The following is a 27,761-nucleotide window of genomic DNA, read 5'->3' on the forward strand; positions in this document are numbered from 1 at the left end:
ACCGGCAGAAGTAAAGAATTCAGTTGGGGGGTGTGGTGTCTTTTAAAAAGGCCATGAATGTTGTCTGTAGGGGTGTTTGGAGGCCCCAGAGCCGTGGATTGGATGGGGGGTCAGGTCTGTGGGGGTGTTTGGAGGCCCCAGAGCCATGGGTTGGACGGGGGGGCGCCAGTGAGGGTTGCGCAGGCATATGTGTGGTCACTGTGGATGCCCTAGCAGCTGTGGCCGGGCCCGGTACAGAGTTTGCCTGGAAGGGCAGTGGCTCTGGCTCCCGGGAATGAGGAGGTGTGCTTGGAGCTGGCCTGCCTGCCGTCTGCCCAGGAGTAGTACAGACGCCGGCTGCGGATGTGGTGCCTGGGTTACCTTTCAGTCTGCTGGAAGGAAGCTACAGGCTGGACTTCAGCAGGAGGGGACGTTACAGGCATTGTTGGCCTCATGTGACATGGGCCAACCTCTTAAGAATGTTGAAATAGTGTTCCCACAGAGGTGTTGATGCTTTACGGAAAATGCCTCCTTGGGTCTTATGAAGCAATCGGGGCAGAGAGAGGAAGGAGGGTGAGCCTCCCACCTTGCTGGGCCACTCAGGTCGTGCTGTGTACTGAGGCCTCTGAAGAGCCAGCCTTTCTCCCCCTTTCTTTGCCCCTTTACATTTGCAAGTCTCCACTTCCTGTTGGTCACCTTGGTTACACATGGTGTTTCTTCACCTCTCTGCAGCTCTTTGTTCTTAGACAAGACCCCGCTAGCTGTTGTCCCAGCCCAAGACCTGGAAGCCCAGGCTCTTGTTGGCAGCAGTGGGGATAGGCGTGGTAGGGAGATTGGAGGAGGAGAGCAGAGTGGTTTCTTTTGGGTGGCTGGTGTTTGAGAGCAGCTCAGCCCTACTTTACCACACCTTGAGCTGTTTACAAAGTGGTTGTCACCCTCCAAGTAGTGTCACACCCCAAGCCCTGGCCAGCTCCTCTGATGTCCAAGCCCAGGATTTACCACTCACCTGCAGTGTGGCCTTGGCAGTTATACTTCTGTGCCTCGGTTTCCTGGCTACTAGGGCTAGTGCTGGTTCCACCTCGGAGGATGGGTGTGGGGACATAGCAAATGCACACAGCATTTAGGTTCTAGTTGTAAGGGAGGAGATAGTCCCATGAGAGAGAGAAAAGTGGGCATGCGTGCCCACAGAGAAACAGGACTGGACGTGCTTATGCCGACATGTGTACGTACTCCCGGTGTTTTTCTGCTGGTGGAATTGCTAGAGACTTTAATTTTCTTTGTGCTTCTCTGTATTTTCTAAAATTCCTATAGTGATTAAGTATTATTGGTTAAATAAAACATTATTATTATTATTGTTTTCTGAGATGGAGTCTCAGTCTGTCACCCAGGCTGGAATGTAGCTCACTCTAACCTCCACCTCCCAGGTTCAAGCAATTCTCTTATTTCAGCCTCCGGAGTAGCTGAGGCTGAGATTGCAGGCGTGCACCACCATGCCCGGCTAATTTTTTTGTATTTGTAGTAGAGACAGGGTTTCACTCCTGGCCTCAAGTGATCCTCCCACCTCAATCTCCCAAAGTGCTGGAATTATAAGCATGAGCCACCATGCTTGGCCTCAGGTTATATATTTTTAATGTATATCTATCTGTATATGTAGATATATCTATACATCTCAAAAGGCTCTATAAAACTATTCATCATATTGAGCAATTCCAAATACTCATGAAGACTTGCGGGAAGGTATGAGAAGCTGGAGGAGCTCAACTTCAGGGGAAAGAGAAGACTGTGTCCTTCCTGCCCTAGGATGGCACGTGCCTCAGTCTACCAAGTAGCAACAGAGGGTTTCCAAGGCGGAAGCAGTTTAGCGTTTTTGTTTTGTTTTGTTTTGTAAAGAGACGGGGGTCTTACTGTGATGCCCGGGCTTGAGTGCAGCGACTATTCAGAGGTGTGATCCCAGTAGTGATCGGCATGGGAGTTTGACCTGCTCCATTTCCAAGTTGGGCCAGTTCACCCCTCCTTAAACAACCTGCTGGTTCCCCACCCCTGGGAAGTCACTATATTATATACATAATATATAAGAGATGGGCGCCTGCACCTCCCAAGGCAGGACACCCGGCACTTGGCTGCCTGGGGCTTCTGTGAGCTGGCATGTGCTTTTTGTAAGCCTCTCCTAGGCTCCTGATGCCATGGCCATGGGGACGTTCTTACCGGGGCATTTCTGTAGGTGAAAGATGTGGTTCTTAATCTCAGCAAGCTTTTCAGTAAATGTCTAGGCTTAGAATCATCAGATGATTAGGCATCACGCCAGGGATTTTTGCGAGTCTCGTCTCGTGGATGCGGCGGAGTTTCGTTTTCTCCAGCATACCAGTGCCCCGCAGCCAGCACCCTCAAGCACCTTTTCTCAGAGTCAGCTTTCTGGGATATTGTTACTCTGCCCCTCAAGAAGGAGGAGGGCAGGAGGAGTGTCCTGTGGATAAATTCAACCTAGAGTTTTCCAAAGTTATATTAGTTTTTTTTCCAAACAAATGTTTCAGGACCTCTACTGGGCTATAGGCTTCCTTTAGGGAGCAATGTAGTATGCAGTGTTTCTCCAAACTGTGGCCCACAGAACCCTTTTTCTCAGGTAGCATAACTTGGGACTGGTGTGCCACAGAACACACATTGGGAAACATTGCCTTTGAAAAATGACTGCTAGATGCATAGTTTCTAATTTTTGAAGCTTCCACTTCTCCATAAACACTGACCCGCTTCCTCCGTGGAAACCCACTGTTGGTTTTGGGTGGACTGAGGCACATGTCACCCCAAAGCAAGGACAGAGCTTTCTCTTTCTGCTGGAATCCAACTCCCTCAGTTTCTTTCTTTCTTTTTTTTGTAAAGACGGGGTGTTTCCGTGTTGCCCAGGCTGGTCTCATCAAGCGTTCCTCCTGTCTCAGCCTCCCAGAGTGTTGCCATTACTGGTGTGAGTCACCGCACCCAGCCCCTGACCCGTTTCTTGTGCCTCCTCACTGGTCTTCATTAGTACTGGGAATTGCTCATTATGATAAATAGGTTTATACAACCTAAGATCAGGAACAAATAATTTTTTTTCTTACCTGTTCAAGTATTTGCCATTCCTGAAATCTGGAGGTTTTGGTAATTATCAAGTGTTCCTTTTGTATCAGGTATTGGGGTCACAGAGCTGGACAAGACAAGCCCAGTCCCTGCCCTCATGGTGGTTATAGTCTAGCAGGCAGGAAGACAGTAAGAGTGAATGAATGAGTAGATAAAAAAAGTCCTCAGTGCTTGGGGAGCATCTCACAGAAGCATGAGCCTGAAACACCTTTTTCAGAAGTGACTTTTAGGCCAGGCATGGTAGCTCACGTCTGTAATCTCAGCACTTTGGGAGGCCGAGGCGGGCGGATCAGTTGAGGTCAGGAGTTCAAGACCAGCCTGGCCAACATGGTGAAAACCCCGTCTCTACTGAAAATTACGAAAATTAGCTGGGTGTGGTGGTGGGCGCCTGTAATCCCAGCTACTTGGGAGGCTGAGGCAGGAGAATCACTTGAACCTGGGGGGTAGAGGTTGCAGTGAACTGAGATCATGCCACTGTACTCCAGCCTGGGCAACAGAGCAAGACTCTTGTCTCAAAAAAAAAAAAAAAAAAAAAAAAAAAGAAGTGACTTATAAGCTGAGATCTGAAGGAAGAGTAGATTAATAATGAGAAGTAAAACCTCAAGGCAATTAGAAGAAAATAATGCAGTGCAGGACACTAAAGGTTAAACTGAGGACTTCATTTCCTCCCCTAATAGAAGAAAACAAGGGTGCTTGGCGGAACTTTCATAGTACATGTCACCTTCTAACCCCTCTGAGGTTAGCCTCAAAATGCCTTCAAAGCCTGCGTGTGAAGAGCACGTGCTGAATTTTCTCCTCCCGCTCCCCTCCCCGGCGATGCAGCAGTGAGAAGTGTGGGTCTCTTGTCTGCCCTGCACATCTGGCTGTGGGCCCAGGGTCTTGAGTGACTGCATTTCACCTGGCCTCACCTGCACTCCTGGGCACGTCTAAGCCTGGCACAGGTACAGGAAGTGTTTGCCACTCTGCCAAGGTCAGCACCTGCGGACAGGGTTTGGGAAGCGCAGCCGAGGACCGGACACTTGCCTGGAATCTTCGGAGACCTGTCCAGGCAGCCCTGCTGCCTCTCTGTCTCTCTCGTGTAGCTCAGTTTGGGGCTTTAGGTGGGCTGCGATTCATGAGTCCTTAGCCTTTCCCAGGGCACTTTCCCTCTCAGATAATCCTCTTTCTGCTTGACAACCCCCAGGCAAAACTCTTGGGCAGCAAGGAGAGTGGTTTCTAAAGGGGCAGCTACCTCTTCTTCCCCCACAATGGCTCCTCTGGTCTCAGAAATGCTGGCTCACATGTCACATTGGGGCTTCACACTTGCGGGAGGGCAGTGACCCCTACCATGGGTTACCCTAAAGAAGGAAGCCAGGGTGGATAAGGGAGCCCCGAGGGGAAGGGAGGGCATAGAGGGCCACAGGCAGAGGGAAAATTCCTCAAAACACTCTCCATTTATTCAGACATCCATTCACTCAGCCAGCCGCTACTGATTAGCCCTTACTCTGTGCCAGGGACCAAGGGTATGGCCAAGGGCAGGAGAGAAAAGCAGCTCCCTCCCTCACGGAGACCCCCTTCTGTGGGGGGCAGGGGATAGTTCCTAAACACGCTTCAATGTGCAGTGACTGCTGGTGGTGGGAAGTCCACAGGAGGCTGCTGGGTAGGAGGGAGGTCAGGGATGGCCTCTGAGGAATGGTCTGAACAGGGACCCTAAGGAAGAGAAACAGCCTGCATGCCCAAAATCTGGATTTGATGACGTCATGGCACAACCTTACAGTGAAAAACTAGGCAGCCATTGCAAACATTGTTCCCCATGCTCTCTGAGTGGGGAGTGGGAAGCAGTTGTAGATTGCTATGGCATTTTATGTGAGTTTGCACAAAGAACTATCTGAAGAATCCAGGTAGAACCTAGTAGTACTTCTCTCTGAATCCTTCTAAGTGAGGGATTATGAATGACGTTGGTTATTCTTTTTAAGATTCATCAGTGAACATATAATTCACAATTAGTAAAAATAAAAAGAAAGGAAAAGAAAAAAATGGAAAATTCCTCTGAAAGGGGCTTTGCATTGTAGGGAGATGAAGTGGGACACTTACTGGGCATGGGGTGTTACTATGACAGGGCTGATTTTGTTAAAGGGATGATGTGGGGTTGCTAGGAAATCCTTGGGGATAAATTTTGAGCTGGGCCTTCATACAGTGGGTATCTAGTCTTTTTGTTTGTTTCCAAACTGAACACATAGTAACTGAAGTAAAAAAGTGGCTATGCATTGAGCATTTTTGAAAAATTCAGGCTTTTGAAAAGCATGATCATGAAAATCATGCAAGATCTCAGTGCCCACCCCAGTCTCCCCTCTGTAGCCACTGTTAATATTTTGATGTTATCTCTTTCTTCGTTTTTGCTAGCCCATAGCTATTATGTTAAAAAATGATAATAATAAAGGACTGTGATGACAAAAGCAGGGGTTTTTGTAAGGTGGAATTCTTTTTCCCAGAACTCCACCACGGCCATCTGTCTGTGCCTCCACCTGTTCGTCTCTAGCTACTCCTGCGGCAGATGGGCTTCCGGGAGTCAGGTGATCAAGGGCCAACAGCTGGGGAGGGAAAGTGATCAGGAAGCCTCTGCCCTTCCCTCCCCTCCCACCTCAGCCCCCTTCTTCTCCAGCCTCCCCCAGCCTTTCTGCTGCCCACACTCACGCCGCCTGTGGCCCTGCCAGGCATGCTGAGGGGAAGGTCACCCTGCCTGGCCGGGTTCCTGCCCGCCCAGCGCCTGCCTGATTGCTGAGTGCCTGCCAAGCGCCCGCCTAATCTGGGGAGAGCTTTAGAAGCCGCCATAGGGCAGGCTGCTCTTTTGTTTCTGGAATCCAGGCCACTCAGCAGAGGGGCTGGCTTCCTGCAGTGCGCTGCTGCGGCCTCCAAGTGGACTTAGGTCAAGAGTGCCTGGAGAGGAATGCAGTCCCTTAGAGCAAAGCCCTTATAATGAATGCCTTCCCCGCACCCGTAATTGGGTTAGCGAAGTGATCAGTTGGATTCTCAAACTAAACAGGATAGGCATGCTGCAGTCCTACGTTGTTATTTCTATGCCAAAGAATCTCCCTTTGCCCAGTGAGGAGAACAAGCTGAGGCTCAGAGCTGCTAATTCTGCTTGGTTTGGGGGCTCTGCAGAGGACACACGGATGGAGGCGCCTCAGCTCTAAGGTAGGAAGCCTTGTTGCATGTTTCTCAAAGCAGGTTTCTTTGAAAGCCCGAAGAGCCTTTGACAGAGGTAGATCAATTCAACTTCTCTGAGACTTGATTCCCCAGCTTGAGGGAAGAGGAAGGGCCACTAGGCTTGCTGAGCTGCTGTTATCGCCAAGTACTCTGCATTTACGGCAGCGTGACCCCCATTTCTCAGATAAGGACACTGAGGGTCAGTTCACATGCCCAAGGTTAAGTCAATAGTGGAATTAGATTCCGACCCAGAACTGCCTGACCTCACACTCTGTAGGTATCAAGCTAATCTCCGGGATGTGGGGGCGGGAGGTGAGGGGGTTGGCACAGGGAGTGACTCTATTTATTCTTTTTTATTCAACACATATTTATTGAATGTCTGCATCTGTGCCAGCTACATAAATAAGTAAATTTTTGACCACAAAAAAGAGACTACTAAGAGAGTAAGGGGAACCTGATTTGGAATGATGGAGAGGTCAGAGAAGTCTTAGGAAGTGACATTTAAATCAGTATTTGAGGGACAAACAGACATAGGGAGAAAGAGCATCCCAGGGAGCCAGTGTTCTAGCTTCAAAATCCTGCCCTCTTGAGACCAGCCCCTTCCAGCACGCTGTACCTACTAACCCCTTCTTGACATGTATTGCTGTGCATTCCAGTGGTCCATAACTTTTCCTGTTTTCTTTTCTTTGCCTTTTTTTTTTTTTTTTTTTTTTTAAGACAGAGTCTCACCCTGTCACCCAGGCTGGAGTGCAGTGGTACAATATTGGCTCACTGCAACCTCTGCTTCCCGGGTTCAAGTGATTCTCGTGCCTCAGCCTCCCGTATAACTGGGACCACAGGTGTGCACCGCCACGCCTAGCTAATTTTTGTATTTTTAGTAGAGATGGGGTTTTGCCATGATGGCCAGGCTGGTCTTCAACTCCTGGCCTCAAGCGATCCGCCCACCTTGGCCTCCCACAGTGCTTGGATTACAGGCATGAGCCACCGCACCTGGTCCATAACTTTTTCTTTTATGCACCAATGTCTTTCTTCGAGAATCTGCTCAAGGCGAAGGACCCTTTTTCCAGGAGCATGTACAGGAAAGACGTTCTTTGTGTTGCCTTGAGCTCTCTTGTCTCACTTGGCTCAAGGGAAAATCTAGAAGACTTTGCGCTTGGCCAGTTGTGTGGGAAGGGAGGTCAAGACGTTGCCTATCTGACTTGTGTTTTGGGGCTTTGGACTGCACTGATGAAGGCAGCGTGGCCTGGCCAGAGGTCACTTGGCTAAGGCTAATTTCCGGCAGCTGCAGCCCACCAGACACCAAGGATCTGTGACTGTGGCTGCTTCTTGTCATGACCCTGAACTTAGAGCCCTGTGCTTAGAGGAAATACCCACGTAGCCTGCAATCTGGTGGGAGCTGCTGGAAGGTGGGAGCACTGTTGAGGGGAGCTGCAGCCCCACACTGGCTGCTGCTACCAGCTGTCTGGCCTTACCCTAGGAAGAAGCTGGCCAAGAGATCTCTATGCAAGGCTGCTCAGACCAAGCCAGTGCCCTGCTCTAATCCCTTCAGTTTCTGTTGCCCTCAGAGTAGGGCAAGGCAGTTTTCTTAATAGGGCATGAAAGCTGGGCCACTGCCCACGTTTCCAGCCTGCGTCCAGGCACACCCTGCCTGGCTGACTGTTCCCCAGATGGGATACTTGTGTGGCTTTGCAGGTGCTGTTTCTCCTAGTGAGATCCTTACCTTTCCTGCATCTTCAACAGGTAAATTGTACAACTTGGCTCAATCTGTCTTCTTTGAAGTTCCCACAGACTTGCTACTCTATAGAGCTGGTCACGACTTCCCTCTGTAGGCCAGGACTTTCTGTATCTACCACTGCAATTCTTTCCTTGCTTTCTTTACTGCCTCTCCCTCCCTCCCTCCCTACCCCTTCTTTCCTTCAACAGCTAGTTATTAGGCACTTAACCCTGTTCTCATCACACTGGGGTGCTGAAGTAACAGTGATGTGCAAAGGAGACCCAGACCTGCCCTCAAGGAGTTTGAACTCCATAGTGGCCGCATAAATTCATCAAACCTGGAAGATGAAGAATATACAAATACATCAGGTCTTTTCCTTAAAGAAATTAAGCTAGGGCTAAAAGAGCTCCCCATGACTTATTTATTTATTTATTTATTTATTTATTTATTTATTTATTTAGAGACGGAGTCTTGCTCTGTCACCCAAGCTGGAGTGCAGTGGCACGATCTCAGCTCACTGCAACCTCCACTCTACCAGGTTCAAGTGATTCTCCTCCCTCAGCCTTCTGGGTAGCTAGGATTACAGACACACGCCACCACACCCAGCTAATTTTTATATTTTTAGTAGAGACGGGAGTTTCACCATGTTGCCCAGGCTGGTCTTGAACTCCTGACCTCGGGTGATCCAACTGCCTCCGCCTCCCAAAGTGCTGGGATTACAGGTGTGAGCCACAGCACCCAGCCAAGCTCCATGACTTAACAAAAAAACAAAAAAACAAAACAAAAAAAATTCTCTGTTAAACCCAAGCAATTAAAAAAAAAAAAAGTTGAAAAAAGGGATACTTTGAAAGTCTTCTAATTCAGATCTGTTGCTAGTTAGATAAAGCCCAGGGACTCAGGGACTTTTTGAAACTCCATTTCTTCATTAAATATAAGGGAGAAGAAATAATTTATTCAGGCTTTGAGAGCGTTCCATGAGCAAAGCTCTAGGGCTGCGAAAATAGCTGAGTCCTGGCCTCTGAGCTCTCTGGAGGATCAGGCCAGAGGAGAAGTGATCAGTGTGAAATCTAAACCCAGCCTCACTTTCAGGACACAGGCCTCCCTCCCCTCCAGAGACGATGGGGCCTCCCAGGGCATCTGGGGCTTTCCTGTGCAGTATTAGTTCATCACAGCTTGGAATTCTGCAACTGTCTTGTTGCTGGATTGCCACCTCTCTCCCTTGTTGGACCATGGACTCCATGACTGTGGGTGATACGTCTGTCTTATTTTTTTTATAGCAGCTTTATTGAGATATAACAATTCACATATCATAAAATTCACTTTCTTTTTTCTTTTTTTTTTTGAGACAGGGTCTGGCTCCTTTGTCCAGGCTGGAGTGCAGTGACATAATCTCAGGTCACTGCAACCTCCTCTTCCTGTGCTCAAATGATCCTCACACCTCAGCCTCCCAAGTAGCTGGGACTACAGGCACGCACCACCACACAGGCTAATTTTTTTATTTTTTTGTAGAAATGGGGTTTTGCCATGTTGCCCAGGCTAGTCTCAAACTCCTGAACTCAAGCGATCCACCCGCCTCAGCCTCCCAAAGTGCTGGGATTATAGGTGTGAGCCACTACACCTAGCCAAAATTTAGTTTTTTTAACGTGCAATTAAGCAACCTAAATGTCCATCAACAGATAAATGGATAAAGAAGATGTGTTACATACACACAGTGGAGTACTATTCAACCATAAAAAAAGAGTGAGATCCTGTCATTTGCAACATGGATGGAACTGGAGATCATTATATTAAGTGAAATAAGCCAGGCACAGAAAGACGAACTTCACATGTTCTCACTTATCTGTGAAATCTAAAATTCAAAACAATTGAACTCATGGACATAGAGAATAGAAGGATGGTTACCACAGGTTGGGAATGGTAGTGGGGGTTGTGGGGTTATTGCACAATGGGGTGACTATAGTCAATAATATCTTAATTGTACATTTCAAAATAACTAAAAGAGTGTGATTAGATTGTTTGTAACACAAAGGATAAATGCTTGCGGGGATGGATACCCCATTCTCCATGATGTGATTACTTCACATTGCATGCCTGTATCAAAACGTCTCCTATACCCCACAAATCTATACACCTACTATGTACCCACAACATTAAAAATAAAAAAAATTAAAATGTGCAGTTTAGTGGTTTGTGTATTCACAGAGCTGTACAACCATCACCACTGTCTAATGACAGAAGAGCTTTATAACTCCAAAAAGAAACCCCATATACCCATTAGCAGTTATTTCCCATTAACTGTGACCCCTAACCTCTGGCAACCACTAATCTACTTTCTGTTTGTATGGATTTGCCTATTCTGGACATTTCATATAAACAGAATTATATAATATGTGGCCTTTTACGACTGGCTTTTTTCACTTAACATAATGTTTTCGAGATTCGTCCCTGTTGTAACGTGTAATATTCTATTGTATGGATACATTGCATTTCGTTTATCCATTCATCAGTTGATAAGCGTTTGCGTTGTTTCTACTTGGGAACTGTTAGGAATGATGCTGCTGTGAGTATTCATATACAAGTCTTTGTGTGGCTGTATGTTTTCATTTCTCTTACGTATATATATACCAAGGACTGGAATGGCTGGGTCATGTGAGAACCCTACGTTTAACATTTTAAGGAGCTTCCAGACTGTTTCCCACAGTGGCTGCACCATTTTGCTTACCCACCAGCAGTATATGAGGGTTCCCATTTGCCCCTATCCAGCACTTGTATATACGTTTCAGTTTTGTATTGATTTTTTTTTACAACAACCATTCTAATGAGTATGAGGTGGTATCTTACCGAGGTTTTAATTTGCATTTCCCTAATGATTAGTAATGTTGGGCACCTTTTCTTGTGTTTGTTAGTCATTTTCATACTTTCTTTGGAGAACTGCCTGGTCAGTTCATTGCCCATTTTTAAATTGGGTTGTTTTGCCTTTTTATTGTTGAACTGTAAGAGTTCTTTATATGTTCTGGATACAGTCTTTTATTAACAAGTGATTTTCAAATATTTTCCTCCATTTTGCAGATTGTCTTTTTACTTTCTGGATGGTGTCTTTGGAAGCACAAACACTTTAAGTTTTGAAATTCAACTTCTGTATTTTTCCCTTGATTGCCTCTTGTTTTAGTGTCATATCTAAGAAACCATTGCTTAATCTAAGGCCATAAATATTTCCTCCTGTTTTCTTCTGAGAGTTTTATCGTTGTAAGTCTTACATTTAGGTCTGTATCTATCTTATTCCAGATTGTATCCCAGTGCCTAGATAACGCCCAGTGTAGAGAACGTACTTGGTACTTACTGAGTGAAATGAATGAATGAATAGCTCTTGAAGGAATGAATTATTGAGCAGATATCCCTTTCTAGTCCTGGATCTGCTGCTAGTTGAGTAAGCTACAGGGTTAAGAGAGAGGTGTTCTATAGAAGAGAGGCACCAATTTGTTTCAGTCTCATCCCCTTGTGAGCCTGCCACAAGTGAGCTTTCACATTCCTTTTCTGCCAACTTATTTCCTGTTTTCCTTCTATTTCACTTCTTTTTAGTTTCCTTCTTTGGCAAGATGTTGCAAAGACATTTCCTAAACAGGTAGTGTCTAGGCTGGGCATGATGGCTCAGGCCTATAATCCCAGCGCTTTAGAAGGCCAAGGTGGGAGGGATCACTTGAGGCCAGGAGTTTGAGACCATCACAGGCAACACAATGAGACCCCTGTCTCTACAAAAAGTACAGAAACAATGAGCTGGGTGCAGTGGTGCATGCCTGTAGTCCTAGCTACTTGGGAGGCCACGGTGGGAGGACTGCTTGAGTCCAGAAGTTCAAGGCTTCTGTGAGCTGTGATTGCACCACTGCACTCCAGCCTGGGTAACAGGGGGTGACTCCTCTCTAACAAAACAAGGAAAAAAAAAAAAAAAAAAACAGTGTCTAATCTACTTTGATTAAATGGTAAATATGAGAGATACTGCATATAAGAACATTTTTATGTTGTAAAAATCTTGGTTGGTTGGATATCTTTTATTGGTTTTTCTTGAGTTAGACAAATAAAATGAGGTAATGTGGCAGTATGTAAATTGCAAAGTAGAAGTAAAAGTCATCTAGTCACCTCCTGGGGGTGTGGGAAGTATCGTGATATCTGAACTTACTTTTAGAAAAAAACATGTATTATGCATGTAGAGAGAAAGAAGGCAAATGTGAAAAATTAGGGAATTGAGGTGAAGGGTATTTGGGAGTTCCTTGTACCATTATTTCAACAACACTTTTAGGTTGATTTTTTTCAAAAACCCATCCCTCGTAATCCTACCCTCAGAAAGAATTAGACGTGGATCCTCAGAGGTCACAGGTGTGCTAGGCATTTTGCATACATTTTAAATTTAGCTCTCAGCTCCTGAGGAGGAAACAAAGGTGATGGCAGGTGACCAGGGTCACACAACTTGACTGAGTAGTGGAATCAGAATTTGGATGTGTTAATTCAGACCAGACCCTGGGGGAAAAAAGGAATTTGGACTTAGACCTCAGACTCCAAGGCCTTTATTCCTTTATGACCTTGTGTATCTCAAATAGCAAACCTTTCCCCTGGGAAGGAATGACTGGCTTCCTCTGTCATCCTCTAGGTCCCTGATACTTTATGAGCCTGTGCTTAGTGAAAGCAGATGGGAGATAGCCCAGGAGGGGCTGCCATCCTGGGACTCGCAGGAAAACTTTAATAAGAGTATGGAGAGAGTCGTTGCCTCGCATTCAGTCAGCAGGCAGGCCCTAAGGTCCCATTTCCTGGGACAGCCGAGACTCTCGGGAGGCAGCCCTGACCGTCATCCCTCCGCCCCACCTGTCCTCCAGGAACTGAAGCTGCCCACCTTCCGAGCCCACTCCCCACTCCTGAAGAGCCGCCGGTTCTTCGTGGACATCCTGACCCTGCTGAGCAGCCACTGCCAGCTCTGCCCTGCAGCCCGGCACCTGGCCGTCTACCTGCTGGACCACTTCATGGATCGCTACAATGTCAGCACCTCCAAGCAGCTCTACACCGTGGCTGTCTCCTGCCTCCTGCTTGCAAGTAAGCGAAAACCTACGTCTTCCTCCGCGCTTGTGCGGTCTCCTCCCACTCATTGCGCCTGGCTGCTTCCAGATCACTTTACATTTTGACGGTCTTTGCACGTCTTATATGTTCATCCTTCACTGAGCGTTTTTTAGCATCAATATTTTTAGATGTAACGTTTTTTAGCATCTGTAATGTACCAGACCAAGTGATAAGGGTGTTAGCAGCTTGTCTCAATTAATCCACACGGTAGCCCTAGGAGACAGATACTGTTAGTGTACCCTACTTTACTGAAGCACAGAGAGGTGAAGAAGCCGGTTTGGGGCTGCCTGGGTAGTATATGGCAGATAAGATTTGAGCCCAGAACTGCATGGTGCCAGCACCTGTGCCCTCAACCTCCTGTCTCCTGCTTCCTGGTATGGGGGATCTAAAGGTGCTAGGAGGGGAACCCTAGCAACCACTGTTCTTAGAGGTGTTTTGAAATGTGGCTGCTTGATTTGGACCTAAGCAGGACCCGTTGTGTGGTCACCAGGCCTGGGCACAGCCTTCTTGGGGTTTGCACCTTCCAAACAGGCCTCACTAAAAACACAGCATAGCTTTGACCATCTGTCTGTCTGCCTTGGTAGGGATTACTGTGTTAATTCGCTGCTACTTGGATGATCTCCTTAAAACACAGTTCTGCCATGCCACCCTGCCACTTAACATCAGCCCATGGTTTCCTGGCAGTCTTAGGATAAAGACCAACCCTTGAGTCCCTGCCTCTTTGACCTGTGCCTTTCTCCTCATCACTTCCTGGGTTCCAGCCACACTGGCCAAGTCCTCTCTTGTCATAGAGCTTTGCACATGCTGTTCCCTCTGCCTGGATTGCTGCTCCCGCCCTCCCGCTGCCCACCTGATTCTGGTTAAACATCACTCAGGCTCTATATCCCTGTGAAAACCTTCCCCCACTGCCCTCAGCAGGTGAGGCCTCCCAAGTATGCAGACCCTCAGCGTCATGTGCTTTAAATTAACAACTATCCCCCCACCCCCATGGATAACAGGTTTCAGGGATGGAAAGGAGCTTGGCACATGGTAAGACCTCAAAAATAATTTGTGGAGTCAATGAAACTAATGGTGCTAATGGTCCCTTAAGAGCCGGGCCTCTCCACTTCTCTAGGTTGCCCTAATGCAGAGGAATGGAATGCCCCAGAGGCCTCAGGCTCAAAGTGGCCAGGTACAATTAGGACATTTCTTTGACATCTGGTACTTTATCCTTGACAGTCAGATTTTACATTCTCCTCTGAGATATGTTTCTGTCGTATTTCATTATTCATTTCCCCTCCCTGCCCCACCATCCTTCATCCTGCTTCGTGCTGCAGGACTGTGGCACCCACTTTCTTCTGTGGCTGTGTCTGCTTTTTGGCAGGCTGCCATAAACCCCGTGGGCACGATCACCCGGTTCCAGAAGCACAGATTTAGAGTTTTCAGAATTCTGTCTCGTTCTCCACGCTGGCATCTTTTACCTGCTGTTGTTCATGATCCCATTGGCTGCTTTAGGCTCACAGCCCCACATGTGGTGATTTTTCTCTACCTTGGGCTGACTGGACTCCCTTGTTACACATGGGAGCCAGTCTTGCTGGGTGTCCAGCCTGTCTCAGCACCCCAAATCAACGTGCAGCTCCTTTTCATCTGTGGGGCTTGTGAAACACCTCCGGCAGTGGAGGGCACACCGGGCATCATATTTCAAGCAGCACAGGAGAAATTCACGCCACAGCCTTTGGCCTGCTGCTGTCTGTGATCTATGGACTGCATCGAGGCCTGCTGGGGGCAGGGGACGTATATTTCCATGGGGCCATGGAAGCTCTCCCCGAGCATCTGTCTGGGGAGCTGGGATGTGAGGCACACACTGGAGACTCCTTTGTGCTGCTGCCGCCTTGGCGGAGGGAGGGGGTGTTTCAGACGGAGAGGCAGACGCCCCCACCCACGTGTCTGAGGGCAGCACAGCCTCGGGCAGCAGGAATGATTTTTCAGGACACCTGCCATATGCTGCAGAGACCAGAGGGAAGAAAAGTTTCCATGACAGCCTGAAATCCTATTCTTCCCTCCTCCCCTCTCCCCAGGCCATTGTGGGCCACGAGGGACATCACCTTGCCTCACGAAGTCTGGAGATCTGATAATTCGGTACAAAATTATTCTGAGATAAGAAGAGCTGGGGTTCTTGCCCCCCCACCTGTCAATCTCAGGTTTTTAAATCTGCTTCCAGATAGATAGGAAGGCCAGGCGTGGTGGCTCACGCCTATAATCCCAACACCTTGGGAGGCAGAGGCAGGTGGATCACCTGAGGTCATGAGTTCGAGATTAGCCCAGCCAACATGATGAAACCTTGTCTCTCCTAAAAATACAAAAAAAAATTAGCCAGGCTGGGTGGATCACCTGAGGTCAGAAGTTTGAAACCAGCCTGACCAACATGGAGAAACCCCATCTCTACTAAAAATACAACATTAGCTGGGCATGGTGGCGCATGCCTGTAATGCCAGCTACTCAGGAAGCTGAGGCAGGAGAATCGCTTGAACCAGGGAGGCGGAGGTTGCGGTGAGTTGAGATCGCGCCATTGCATTCCAGCTTGGGCAACAAGAACGAAACTCCATCTCAGAAAAAGAAAAGCAATTAGCCAGGCGTGATGGGCACCTATAATCCCAGCTACTCAGGAGGCTGAGGCAGGAGAATCGCTTGAACCCGGGAGGGGGAGGTTGCAGTGAGCCGAGATGGCGCCACTGCACTCCAGGCTGGGTAACAAGAGCAAAACTCTGTCTCAAAAAAAAAAAAAAACAAAACAAAAAACCCAGATAGACAGGAAGCAGAGGTAGGATCTTCTCACCTACCCACAACCCCTTCTGCCCCGTCGAACAGGGCTTAGCCAGGGGCCCGTGTCTGCAGGAGATTCTGCCACAGGAGAAGGCAGAAGAAGCGAGAGCATTTCGTCATTCCACGGTGGACGCGTGGCAGACACCCTCTGTCCCTCAGAGTGCATTGTTTGCGTCTCCTGTCTTAACACAGGATAGAACTGTACTATAAATGTAGTATAGAGGTCACCATACTGTAAATGAAGTTGAGCCTCCCTCTTCTTTAATCTTTCATCTTATGCAGCACCCCTCCTGCAATGTCTTTTTGTTGTTCCTGTTTTTTAATTAAAAGGATAATTTGACAACATGGGAATCCCATGACTTCAGGTGAGTTGGCTTTGGCAGTGCCCCCGAATCACTGGCATCACAGCGGCTGTGGCTTCATTCCTTACTGTTCTCTTTCTACATGCTGGACCCCATGCCAGGCACTTTACACACATCACATGGATCCTCACGACCAGTCTATGCGGTCGTGCTGTCACCCGCCCCTTTTATAGGTTCAGAGAGGCCACGAAACTTGCCCAACTTGTAGTGTGGGGTTGTGTGTGTGGTTTTTTTGTTTGTTTGTTTGTTTTTAATTAAGAAAAATACAACCAGGCGCAGTAGCTCACACCTGTAATCCCAGCACTTTGGGAGGCTGAGGCAGGCAGATCCCTTGAGGCCAGCAGTTCGAGACTAGCCTGGCCAACATGGAGAAACACTGTCTCTACTAAAAAAAAAAAAAAAAAAAAAAAACACTCACAAAAATTAGCTGGGTGTTGGTGGCTCGTGCCTGTAGTCCCAGCTACATGGGAGGCTGAGGCTGGAGAATTGCTTGAGCCCGGGAAGCAGAGGTTTCAGTGAGCTGAGATCATGCCACTGCCCTCCCACCTGGGTGAGAGAACAAGACCTTGTCTCAGAAAAGAAAAAAAGAGAGAGAGAGAGAGAGAGAGAAAATTCATACCACAACATAAAATTCAGGATTTTAACCATTTTAAAGTGTACAGTTTAATGGTGTTTAGCACCTTCATGCTCTGTCTACTTCCAGAACATTTTTATCACCTTAAAAGGAACCTTTGTACTCATTAAGCAGTCACTTGCCTTTTCTTCCTAACGCCCAGTTCTGGCAGCCACTAATCTGCTTTCTGTCTGTATGGATTCATCTATTCTGGCTATTTTATATAAAGGGGATTATACAATATGTGACCATTTGTGTCTAGCGTTGTTCACTTCATACAGAATTTTGAAGGATCATCCACTTTGCAGCATGTATCAGTACTTCCTTCTTTTTTTTTTCTTTTCTTTTTTTTTTTTTGAAACGGAGTTTCGCTCTTATCACCCAGGCGAGAGTGCAATGGCACGATCTCAGCTCATTGCAACCTCCCAGGTTCAGGCAATTCTCCTGCTTCAGCGCTGCCCCCGCCCCCCGTCCCACCGCCCTGAGTAGCTGAGACTATAGGTGTATGCCACTACACCCAGCTAATTTTGTATCCTTAGTAGAGACAGGGTTTCACCGTGTTGGCCAGGTTAGTCTCGAACTCCTGACCTCGGGTGATTCACCCGCCTCGGCCCCACAAAGTGCTGGGATTACAGGAGTGAGCCACCGCGCCCGGCCTTCATTTCTTTTTATGACTGAATAATATTCCACTGTATATCCCACATTGTGTTTATCCAGTCATCTGTTGATGGATGTTTAGGTTGTGTTCACCTTTTGGCTATTGTGAACAGTGCTGCAGTGAACATTCGGGTACCAGTTATATTTGAACACTGGTTTCAGATTCTTTTGGGTATATACCTGTGGGTTGGATTACAGGTCGTGTGGTAATTTTATGTTGGAGTTTTTGAAACACTTTGGAGTTTTGCTTTTGCTTGGTGGTTGCTGCCTGGAGATGGCTGCAGTGTTGAGTCTTTGGCCCCAGGGCGTGGACCAGCCTGAGGAGGTGAGGGAGGGTTGGGGAGAAAGCCAGGAGGGCAAGAGGTGACCTTTTGCTAGGGTAGCTAGGCTTTAACTGTAAGACCTTATTATTTTGTACCAGAAGTGTGAGATACATTTTTACTTTTAAAAATCTGAAAGAATTTAGCCAGATGTGGTGGCACATGCTTGTAGTCCCAGCTCCTTGGGAGGCTGAGGTGGGAGGAACTCTTGAGCCCAGGAGGTGGAGGCTGAAGCGAGCTGAGATCTTGACACTACACTCCAGCCTGGGCAACAGAGCCAGACTCTATCTCAAAACAAACAAACACAAAAAAACTGAAAGGTACAGAAGTACCTAGTGCGAAAAATCAGTTTCTCCCCTTTGCTCGCAGTCCCACTCCCACAGTTTTGTGTGAATCCTTCCAGACCTCAGCCGGGCACGGTGGCTCACGCCTGTAATCCCAGCACTTTAGGAGGCCGAGGCGGGCGGATCACTTGAGATCAGAAGTTCAAGACCAGCCTGGCCAACATGGTGAAAACCCATCTCTACTAAAAATTCCAAAAGTTAGCCAGGCACGGTAGCATGCACCTGTAATCCCACCTACTCAGGAGGCTGAGGTGGAAGAATTGCTTGAACCTGGGAGGCGGAGGTTGCAGTGAGCCAAGATTACACCACTGCACTCCAGCCAAGGCGACAGGGCAAGACTCTGTCTCAAAAAAAAACCCCAAAAAACAAAAAATCAAAAAGCACAAATCCTTCCAAACCTAGATGTGTTTTCATAATTGGGAAAATAAACTTATTTTCATTTATGGGGGGAAAATGAATCATAGATTACACCCCTACACACTACTCAGTGAACGAAACTGCCAGATTCCCTCTCTTCCTTCCTTTTCCATTCTTCCTTTTCCTTCCCCATCTAATTGCAGTTCCATCGTACTTTTTCTTTGCAAACGTCTGTTTTCTTTCACTGTCACTTCCAGACTCTGAGCCTGAGCCTGTCCCTGAGAAAACAAGGTTTCTCATTGGTGAGTGGTTTTCCTCTGTCCTCTGAGCCCCTCCTGCCCCTGGCCCACTGCCTGTTGTCTGTGAAAAGCAGTGGAAGGTGAGGCTGATAGATCTGACTCTTACAGTAAAGTTCTGACTTCTGGTTTCTGTCGGTGGGGCCACATCCTATGCTGACCTTTGTGCTGGCCCCTGTCCTCCTCCCTAGGGGAGAGGAGAGAGAAGTGTCTGGCAGGAGGTGGTGGCATGGCCTTTCTTTCAGGGGGGGCGGTGGGAAAGCCCCCCTCCCTGGCTCTGGTCCTCCTGCAGAGCAGGGTCCCTTAGCTCTGTGAGTCAGTCATGCTGTGCTGAGCTTACCTGTGAAAAGGCCCATCTCCTTACTATAGATTTTTTTTTTTTTTTTTTTTTGAGGCAAAGTCTCACCCTGTCACCCAGGCTGGAGTGCAGCGGCGTGATCTTGGCTCATCGCAAGCTCTGCCTCCTGGGTTCAAGTGATTCTCGTGCTTCAGCTGGGGATTCAGTAGCCGGGATTACGGGCACACACCACCACATCTGGCTCATTTTTTTATTTTTAGTAGAGACGGGGTTTCACCATGTTGGCCAGGCTAGTCTCGAACACCTGACCTCAAACAATCTGCCCGCCTCGGACTCCCAAAGTGCTGGGATTACAAGCGTGAGCCACCGGACCGGGCCCTTACTATAGATTTTTAAAATTACAATTATTATACTCACTTGTAAAGTGAGATCCAAAGAATAAAATAAAAATCCTTTTCCCATCCCACTATCCAGAGGTAACCCCTGGGAACTGTTTCTTGTGTCTTCTCATTTTCATCTGGTGTATTTTTTTGGAATTGCTCCATGGTTATACAAACACACAGTTGATTCTCATTATTCACAGATTCTGTTCTTGTGAATTTGCCTACTTGCTAAAACTCTTTTGTAGGCCGGGCGCGGTGGCTCACGCCTGTAATCCTAGCACTTTGGGAGGCCGAGACGAGTGGATCGCCTGAGGTCAGAAGTTCAAGACCAGCCTGGCCAACATGGAGAAACCCCATCTCTACTAAAAATACAAAAAAAATTAGCCGGGTGTGGTAGTGGGCACCTGTAATCCCAGCTACTCGGGAGGCTGAGGGAGGAGAATGGCGTGAACCCGAGAGGCAGAGGTTGCAGTGAGCCAAGATCACGCCACTGCACCACAGCCTGGATGACAGAGCGAGACTCTGTCTCAAAAAAAAACAAAAACAAAAAAATTCTTTTGTAAACCTGGAATCAGTGGCAGCGCTTTTGTGGTGCTTCGCAAACACGCGCAGAGCCGTGTGTCCCACATGGATTGACCCATACCCTTATTCCAAGCCGAGATCCAGTAAGAAGCACTCTGCCTTCTTCTTTCACCTCTCACGCTGTAAACAAATGTGTTTTTAGTGGACTTAGTGCGACATTTTTCATATTTTTGTGCTTTTTGTTGGTGATTTTGATGTCAACAAGTCTCCAAGAACAGGGTTGAAGTGCTGTCTAGAGCTCCCAAGGTCAAGAAGGCTGTAATGTGCCTTGTAGAAAAAAGTCTCTGTTGGAGGAGCTTTGTTCAGGCAGAAGTTATAACGCTGTTGGCCATGAGTTCAATATTAATGAATTAATATATTAAACAAATACACAACACAAAGTTATAGGCTGATCAGTTGATGAAATGTGATCAGAGGCTTGCAGGAACCTAACCTTGTACCTTCCCCTAGGAGCAGTGGTTCAGTATTCACTAATTCAGTTTTCACAATGGCTTTATAGCGCATAACTGACATGAATAACAAAAATTGACTGGATATATTTACACAGCTGGGTTACTGCTAAAGGTGCTTTCTTCATAGTATGTTAGGGAACCCCTCTTTTTCCATTAGCCCTTGTGGATTTACTTCACTCTTTTTATTGACTGCAAAGTTCTTTGTTTTATAAACACTGTCATTTATGTAAGGATTTCCCTCTTTTTGGACATTTAGGTTGCCATCTGTGTTTTTCACTGCTATACACAATATGACAGTGACTGGCTTTTTCCCTATATCTTTGCAAACTTGCATGAGTCTGTCTGTAAGATAAATTCCCAGAGGTGGAATTGTTTTGGTCAACAGGTAGGTACAGTGAAGATTTTGATAAGTAGTGCCAAATTGCCTTATGGAAGTTTTAACTCAACCAACAGCTGATGAGATCTGTTTTCCCTAAATTTAAACTTTATTTGTGGGAGGCTTTGGAACTGTTAACATCGGTGGCATAGTGGTAAGCACAGCTGCCTTCTAGAAAAACATTTATTTGACTGATTCTGTACCTAAACAATAAACTATAAAAGAACAAGCAGTGTCTCTTCTCTATCCTGGCCCCTCACCCGTGTCCACTTGGAGCTTTTCTTCTGTGCTCCCAGCCACGAGTGCCTTTGCCCTGCATTTCTCCGTTGCCCTGTCCAGGAAGCACAGACAGGGAATCCTTTCCAGACCGATTGCTTTTAGTGCTTGTTAAGCCTCATGTCTTAGGGCAGATACCACTAAAAGCTATTGCCTGCCAGATACTTGCAGTGGGGCTTCAGGAGATTCTAGAAGAGACCTGTCTTCCTCCCAGTAAACCAGCGTCACTCCCCCTGCATCCTCCATCGCCCACTCACCTCTGCTTTGATTACTTGGCAACTGTTGCTTCTGAAAAGCAACTTCTTTGACAAGGCAGGGGGCGGGATGGGGTCTCCCCATTGGAGATTTCAGAAACTTGAGAGCAGTCTTAATCCTTTTTGGTCCACAAGGATGAACAAATATGCTGCTTCCTAGCCTGGAGAAGTTAAACACATCAGCTCTCCCCAAAGCTGGGAATGCTTGAGATGCCTCCACGGCTCTGAATGTAGGCAGCAGCTGCAAATGGGGCAATATTTCCAGGTGGTCTTTTTCAGGGGTGTATTTCTTTTTTTTTATATTTTTATTTTTTATTTATTTATTTTTTTGAGACGGCGTCTCGCTCTGTTGCCCAGGCTGGAGTGCAGTGGCCAGATCTCAGCTCACTGCAAGCTCCGCCTCCTGGGTTTACGCCATTCTCCTGCCTCAGCCTCCCAAGTAGCTGGGACTACAGGTGCCTGCCAACTCGCCCGGCTAGTTTTTTTGCATTTTTTAGTAGAGACGGGGTTTCACTGTGTTAGCCAGGATGGTCTCGATCTCCTGACCTTGTGATCCGCCCATCTCAGCCTCCCAAAGTGCTGGGATTACAGGCTTGAGCCACCACGCCCGGCCTTAGGGGTGTATTTCTGACAGAACATGAGATGTATTGATAGAATTAAACCTAAATCTGCAAGGAAACGTGGCAGCGCCCTTGCAGGAGATAATTTAATAGCTCCCTACATCTCATGCAAGAGTGGCCAGGAGGAAACTCCATTTCCTCCCTGCCGTGGGGAGCATTTGAAATGCTTGAGCCTTTCAATGTGTGAACATTTCAGGAATCAGAACAGGTCTCACATTTGATGTGTGCAATTAAAGTGACTATTGCTTATCTTTCTTCCGAAAGACTGCCATGACATCAGTGTCGCATCTCTAATCAGTGCCGTTTGGGTGGTGGCCATGCGGCTTGGGGCAACTGGGAAGGGTGGTCTGTCACATTAGTGAGGGCCATGCTGAGCAAATCTGGGCACGGGGCTCGAATGTCACAGCACAGTGAGCGGAGGACATGGTGATTTTCCATTTCCTGTTCCCTTCTCTGCAGACTGGCAGGCTTAGAGCTATTTCAGGGGAGGGATTTTGTGTAAACTCCCTGTCAGGCAGCTGGCTGGGCCGGAAACTCTTAAATTGTTCAATTTGCCTTAGCAAGTTTAACACCCAGACCTGTTTGTCCAGGGCCTTTCTGGGCTCTGCATGGCTTTTTTAAATTTACATTTTATTTTTATTTTCTGGAAGTGAGGGCTGTATTTCAAGCTGCACGAATTAATTGAACATGCGGTGTTCAGGAGCCCCTGATCACAGCAGCCCCACCCCTCACCATCCAGGCATTTACCTATCAGTATTGTCGGTTGTGATAGCTAGCACCGGCAGGGCACCTTTGTTTGATTTTGAAATCCGTTTCAGACTCCAAAGAGATACGTCGACCTGTTCTATTGCATGGTGCTGAGATTAGAGATTATTTTTATGTGTGGAGCATTTGCCTCGATTTTTGAGATTTCCTTCAAGGAGTGTGTGTTGCCTCCCTCCACCTCTGAAATCTTAATTTTAATTACAAGCATTGAGGTGTCTAGACAGGAAAAGTCTCTTCTTTGTCACCGACATGGTGGGGTTTCTGGGACTTTTCTAGGGAAGTCTGAGGCCTCCCGACTTGTAGGTACTTGTACAACAGGTTCATGCTGAGATATTCTTGGACTGGAGCAGACCTACGTTCTGGAACGTTCTCTGGCAGTTATTCTGCTAGCTCTGGCTTCTAGATTCCCAGCAGCAGGGTCTTGCCTTCTGAGGAGTTTAAGGTGTTTTTTATCAGCAGGAGAGTAATATTTATTCCTGTAGAAAACCAGAAGATGAGAAAAACTAAAAATAACAAAATAAAAACACTTGTAATCTCACTACATTCCTCTTTTCTGTAATCGGAACCTGGGGGCAGAGGGTAAATCCTAGCCTCAGTGGTGATGGGATAGTTAATGTTTCTTGAGTGTTTATTTTTATCTTTTTGAGGCAGGATCTCACTCTGTCACTCAGGCTGGAGTGCAGTAGCATGATCGCGGCTCCCTGCACCTCAACCTCCCAGTACCTGGGACCACAGGCTCATGCACACCACCAGGCCCTGCTGTTGTTGTTTTTTTTTTTTTTTTTTTTGAGACACTGTCTCACTCTGTCGCCCAGGCTGGAGTGCAGTGGCACGGTCTTGGTTCACCGCAACCTCCACCTCCCAGGTTCCAACAATTCTTCTGTCTTAGCCTCCCGAGTAGCAGGAACTACCGGTGTCCACCACCACACCCAGCTAATTTTTATATTTTTAGGAGAGACAGGGTTTCAACATATTGTTCAGGCTGGTCTTGAACTCCTGGCCTCAAGTGATCTGCCTGCCCTGGCCTCCCAAAGTGCTGGGATTACAAGCATGAGTCACTGTGCCCAGCCTATATGTCACACAGTGTTCTGAATTTTTTACACAGATTTACCAATTGAATCCTCAAAACAATTCTATAAGGTAGGCTGTAGTTGTATTATCCCCAAATATCAGAGGAAGAATCCGAGGCCCAGTCAGTTAGGACACTTTTAGGACACTTCCCTAAAAGCATACAGCTAGGATGTGGCTAGTAATGGGGACCCAGGTTGTCACCTTGGGGTTGACTCTGTGGCTCTCAGCCACTGTACAACTATGGCCCTCGTTGTACAGCAAGACCATGTCCTTCCTTGGCTGTGCCAGGAAGACTCAGGTCAGAACACGGAGAGATTGCTGGGAGACTCCTGGGCACGCTTCCTTCTGAGCCAGCAGAGCAGCATTTGTGCTGACCACGATTAAAACATCAGCCCTCAGGACCAGCTCTTGTATCTGGAAGCGTCTCCCCTCTGAACCTCAAGGGCGGTACCCAAGATGGTCTCTCCTCTTCCTTCTCCCTGCTCCCTGCAGGGGTCAGAACAAAGGATCAGGGTCCCCAGTGCCCACACAGTCAGCACAGCAGCCCCCTGGGCCAGAGGTAGCCCCTGGTTAGTTAGGAGTGAACTTTCTTTAAAGCAGTGACACCAAAACCTTCGTGACAGGAGATAGCTGCATAACCCCATCCTCCATACGAGGACAGAAGCACTTGTGGGACGCCAGGAATACGCCTTACGAATGGCCCCCGCCCCGCAGGCCCTGCTTTCAGTCAGTGACACTTATTTGGGTCGCGTGTAAAGCGGAGCACAAAGGAACCAGGGATTGCCTGAGGCCGCATTGTGACGTCATCACGGCAGTTTCTCCTTCCTGACACAGGGAAGTCCTCCCAGCAAGAAGGGAAGCCCGTGGGTGACCCAGCTGGCTGAATGCCACCTCTGACCTGGGAGGCATTTTCACAATTTCCTCCTAAAGAAAACAGCCACCCACAACCTCACCCTGGTCTCTGTTTTTGTAAAATTGGGCCCAGGAACTGATTCAGCCTGTCCGAAATGGGCTTGCGTCCATTCTTTCATCCATCCGTCCTTCCATCCGTTCACTGATTATTTATCAAGGCCTACTCTGTGCCAGAGACGGGAGATGCAGCCCTGCTCTCGAGAGAGGAAGGAGAGGAAGAGAGCTTTTTCTTTATTTCCTGAGGGAGAAAGGCAGCTCAGCCAGGCAGGGTACCCAGAGCCACCTTCACGCCAGGTCTACCCAGCGGACCTTGGAAGCCCAGGAATGGCTGGTTTTGGAGGCCTCTTTCTCCGGGATGTTTCCTAACTACAGGATCAGAAAGGGGCCAGAAATCTTGGATGCGGCTACAGCAGGTCCTTAAGAGCAGAGTGGGAAGGGGAGGCTACCTGGCCTCCAACCCTTGTGGTCCCCACAGCTTTCTCCCTTCCTTGAGCACCACTGAAGCACTGTCTTCCAGATGCAGGATTTTCTAGCTTTGTCCCTGGCTTTCTCTCTCCCCCACACCAAATCTCATCCAGACACCAAACCACCGTCATTGTATCTGTGACTGTTGTTTCAGGGCTGGGTCTGAATTGAGCACAGGTTTATAAAGAGCACTGTTCTGAGCACACTAAGCCGTCATGTCACCCTCACCACAATTCTGTCTACTTGTCTTCTTTCCATTTCACAGATGAGAAAGCACAGGTCCAAGAAGTTGTGACTTATCCCAGACCACATGGCTAGTAAGTGGCTGCCCCTCTGTAGAATCCAGGACAGTCATCATCCGAGTGTGTGCCCGGCCCGCTGCACTGCCTTACACAGTAAAAACAGCCTGCCAGAGCGTGGCGTCCTCAGAGTAATTTCACACCCTCTCCATCAATTGCTCAAAATCTGTCTCCCCTGGTTTCTCGGAAAGACACTTGTCTGCTGGGCGTATGAGCAGTGCCTTTTATTGCAAAGAGTAGGAAGCACCTTTCTTGCCTTCAATAACTGCAAGAAGTCAAAGAGGGTTTTTGTTTTTTAAAAAAAAGGTCAGGCTGGGGAGCACCTACAGTACAAAAAGTTTCCTGTTAGAGAGCCACTCCTTTGACTTAAATGCTATCATTAGAAGAAAACAGTAAGTCCTGTTGATCATATAGCTCTTTAGTGGAAAGGCTCTGGAATTATGTTGCTAAGTAGCATAAGCAAAGGGGAGATTGAAATCAAGAGGATTTGTGGAAGGGCCAAACGTCGTGGTGCATGCCTGTAATCCCAGCACTTTGGGAAGCTCGAGTAGGAGGATCGCTGGAGCCCAGGAGTTCAAGACCAGCCTGGGCAACATAGTGAGGCGCTATCTCTTCAACAAGTAAACAGTTTTTTTTAATCTTAAAAATTAAGAGCATTTGTGGAGAACAGGGTTGGATGGGGTGAAGCTGAAACTAGCCTGACACCCACATCCATAGGAGTTCCTCCACCTAGATAGATACACTCATTATGGAGCTTGTAGGATTGCAGGGGGCCTTGTGACTGTATATAAGGTTTCCTGCCTATAATGTAGAAAGCTCGGGACTTTGGAATCATTTATTCATTCATTTTTTAAAATACACAGAAGCTATTTGTTATTAATTTTATGCTAGAGGCTGTGCTAGGTGAACAGGATCTGTGGTGTTCTACAAGACAGATTTGGTCCCTACCCTCATGGAGCAGACAGACAGACTTTTAAATGCTGCTTTGTCCTTTACCAGCTGGGAGATTGAGGTAACTCGACCTTTCTGAGCTTCTGTTTCCATGTGGGAAACACCCCCAACCTCCCAGGGTTGTTGCCAGAATCAACTGAGAGCATCTGTTAAGGGCATAGCAAGCACAGTTCATGGACCCCCAGCCCACCCAACCCCACAGTAAATGGAGGTGTGTTCCAGGGGCTGCCAGCACATTTGATGCCTGCTGTGTGTTGGGCCTGGGATGCAGCAGCGAACCAAGTGCTGAACGAAGCTCTCCGCCCTCCCAGAGATCACATCCTGGTGTGTGGATTCTCTGCCTCTTGCTACCCAACTGGGTGACCTGAGAAAAGTCCCACCCTGGGGAGGGGGGACATCTAGGAAAGGCCTTGGATGCAACGCTCACTCCCCTTTCTTCCTCCCTGACTGTGAGCCTGGAAATCACCAGCAGGAGGTCAGAGTTCAAGGTCACAGTCCTGGGGAAAGGAAGCTGTAACGACTCTAGTCCACTCCATGCATTCCAGCACAGCCTGGACTGTGGAGTTGGGTAAGGGTAGGGGAGTCTTTTGTTGGGCTTTTTTCAGCTCGTTTCAGAACCTGTAAGAAAATATGTCTAGCTAACAGGACTTGAGAAGATCCTGGGTCTGGAGTGCAAAGAATACCATGTTCAGTAAATAATACAGCAGCTGCTACCATTTATAGAGCACCTCCCACATGCCCATCATGTTACCTGGGATGCTCCTTGCGCCGTCCCTACTGCCCTGTGAGGTGTGGGTTTCCAGGTGATTGCCCAAGATCACACAGATGATACCAGGAGTGAGGATGGGAAACTGGCACTTGAGCCCCTGCCCTGCCCCTGCCCCAGGACATGCCTGCCTGTTTCTGATGGGGACTTCCCCCAGAATCCTGGCTGTCCCTGGTCACACTGGCTCCAAGGCCATAAATAAAGCTGGTAGAAGTTCTCCCTTTTCTGAGGCTACTTTTCTCCCCTTTAGAAAGGAAGAATCTGAGGGAAAAAAGCATTAGCATCAGAAAGGTGTCTATTGAGCCTGGCCCTGCCTGGGCTTCCACTCCCGGGATGCTCGCCTCCCTTGCCAGCAAAGCCTGCAAAGCTGGGAAAAAGCCCTTTCAGCCAGAACTTTCTCTTTCCTCTTCTGTCCTTGCCACCTGACTGCATAGCACTCCCCACAGGCAC

General features: G+C 47.7%; 1 protein-coding gene across 5 annotated transcripts in view; it reads left to right on the forward strand.

Moving 5' to 3' along the window:
* The window catches only part of CCNJL (cyclin J like), a 61,625-nt gene that overhangs the window by 18,560 nt on the left and 15,304 nt on the right, over positions 1 to 27,761 (forward strand). For 4 of the 5 annotated variants that reach the window (XM_073010547.1, XM_008015189.3, XM_038005280.2 and 1 more), the window contains exon 3: positions 12,853 to 13,066. In XM_073010547.1, the coding sequence (XP_072866648.1) occupies positions 12,853 to 13,066 (214 nt within the window). Of the gene's footprint in view, positions 1 to 3,642; positions 6,262 to 12,852; positions 13,067 to 27,761 lie in introns of those variants that run through there. The other variant, XM_038005282.2, reaches the window with a different exon arrangement.

This window comes from Chlorocebus sabaeus, chromosome 23 (assembly GCF_047675955.1).
Source record: "Chlorocebus sabaeus isolate Y175 chromosome 23, mChlSab1.0.hap1, whole genome shotgun sequence".
Lineage (NCBI taxonomy): Eukaryota > Metazoa > Chordata > Mammalia > Primates > Cercopithecidae > Chlorocebus > Chlorocebus sabaeus.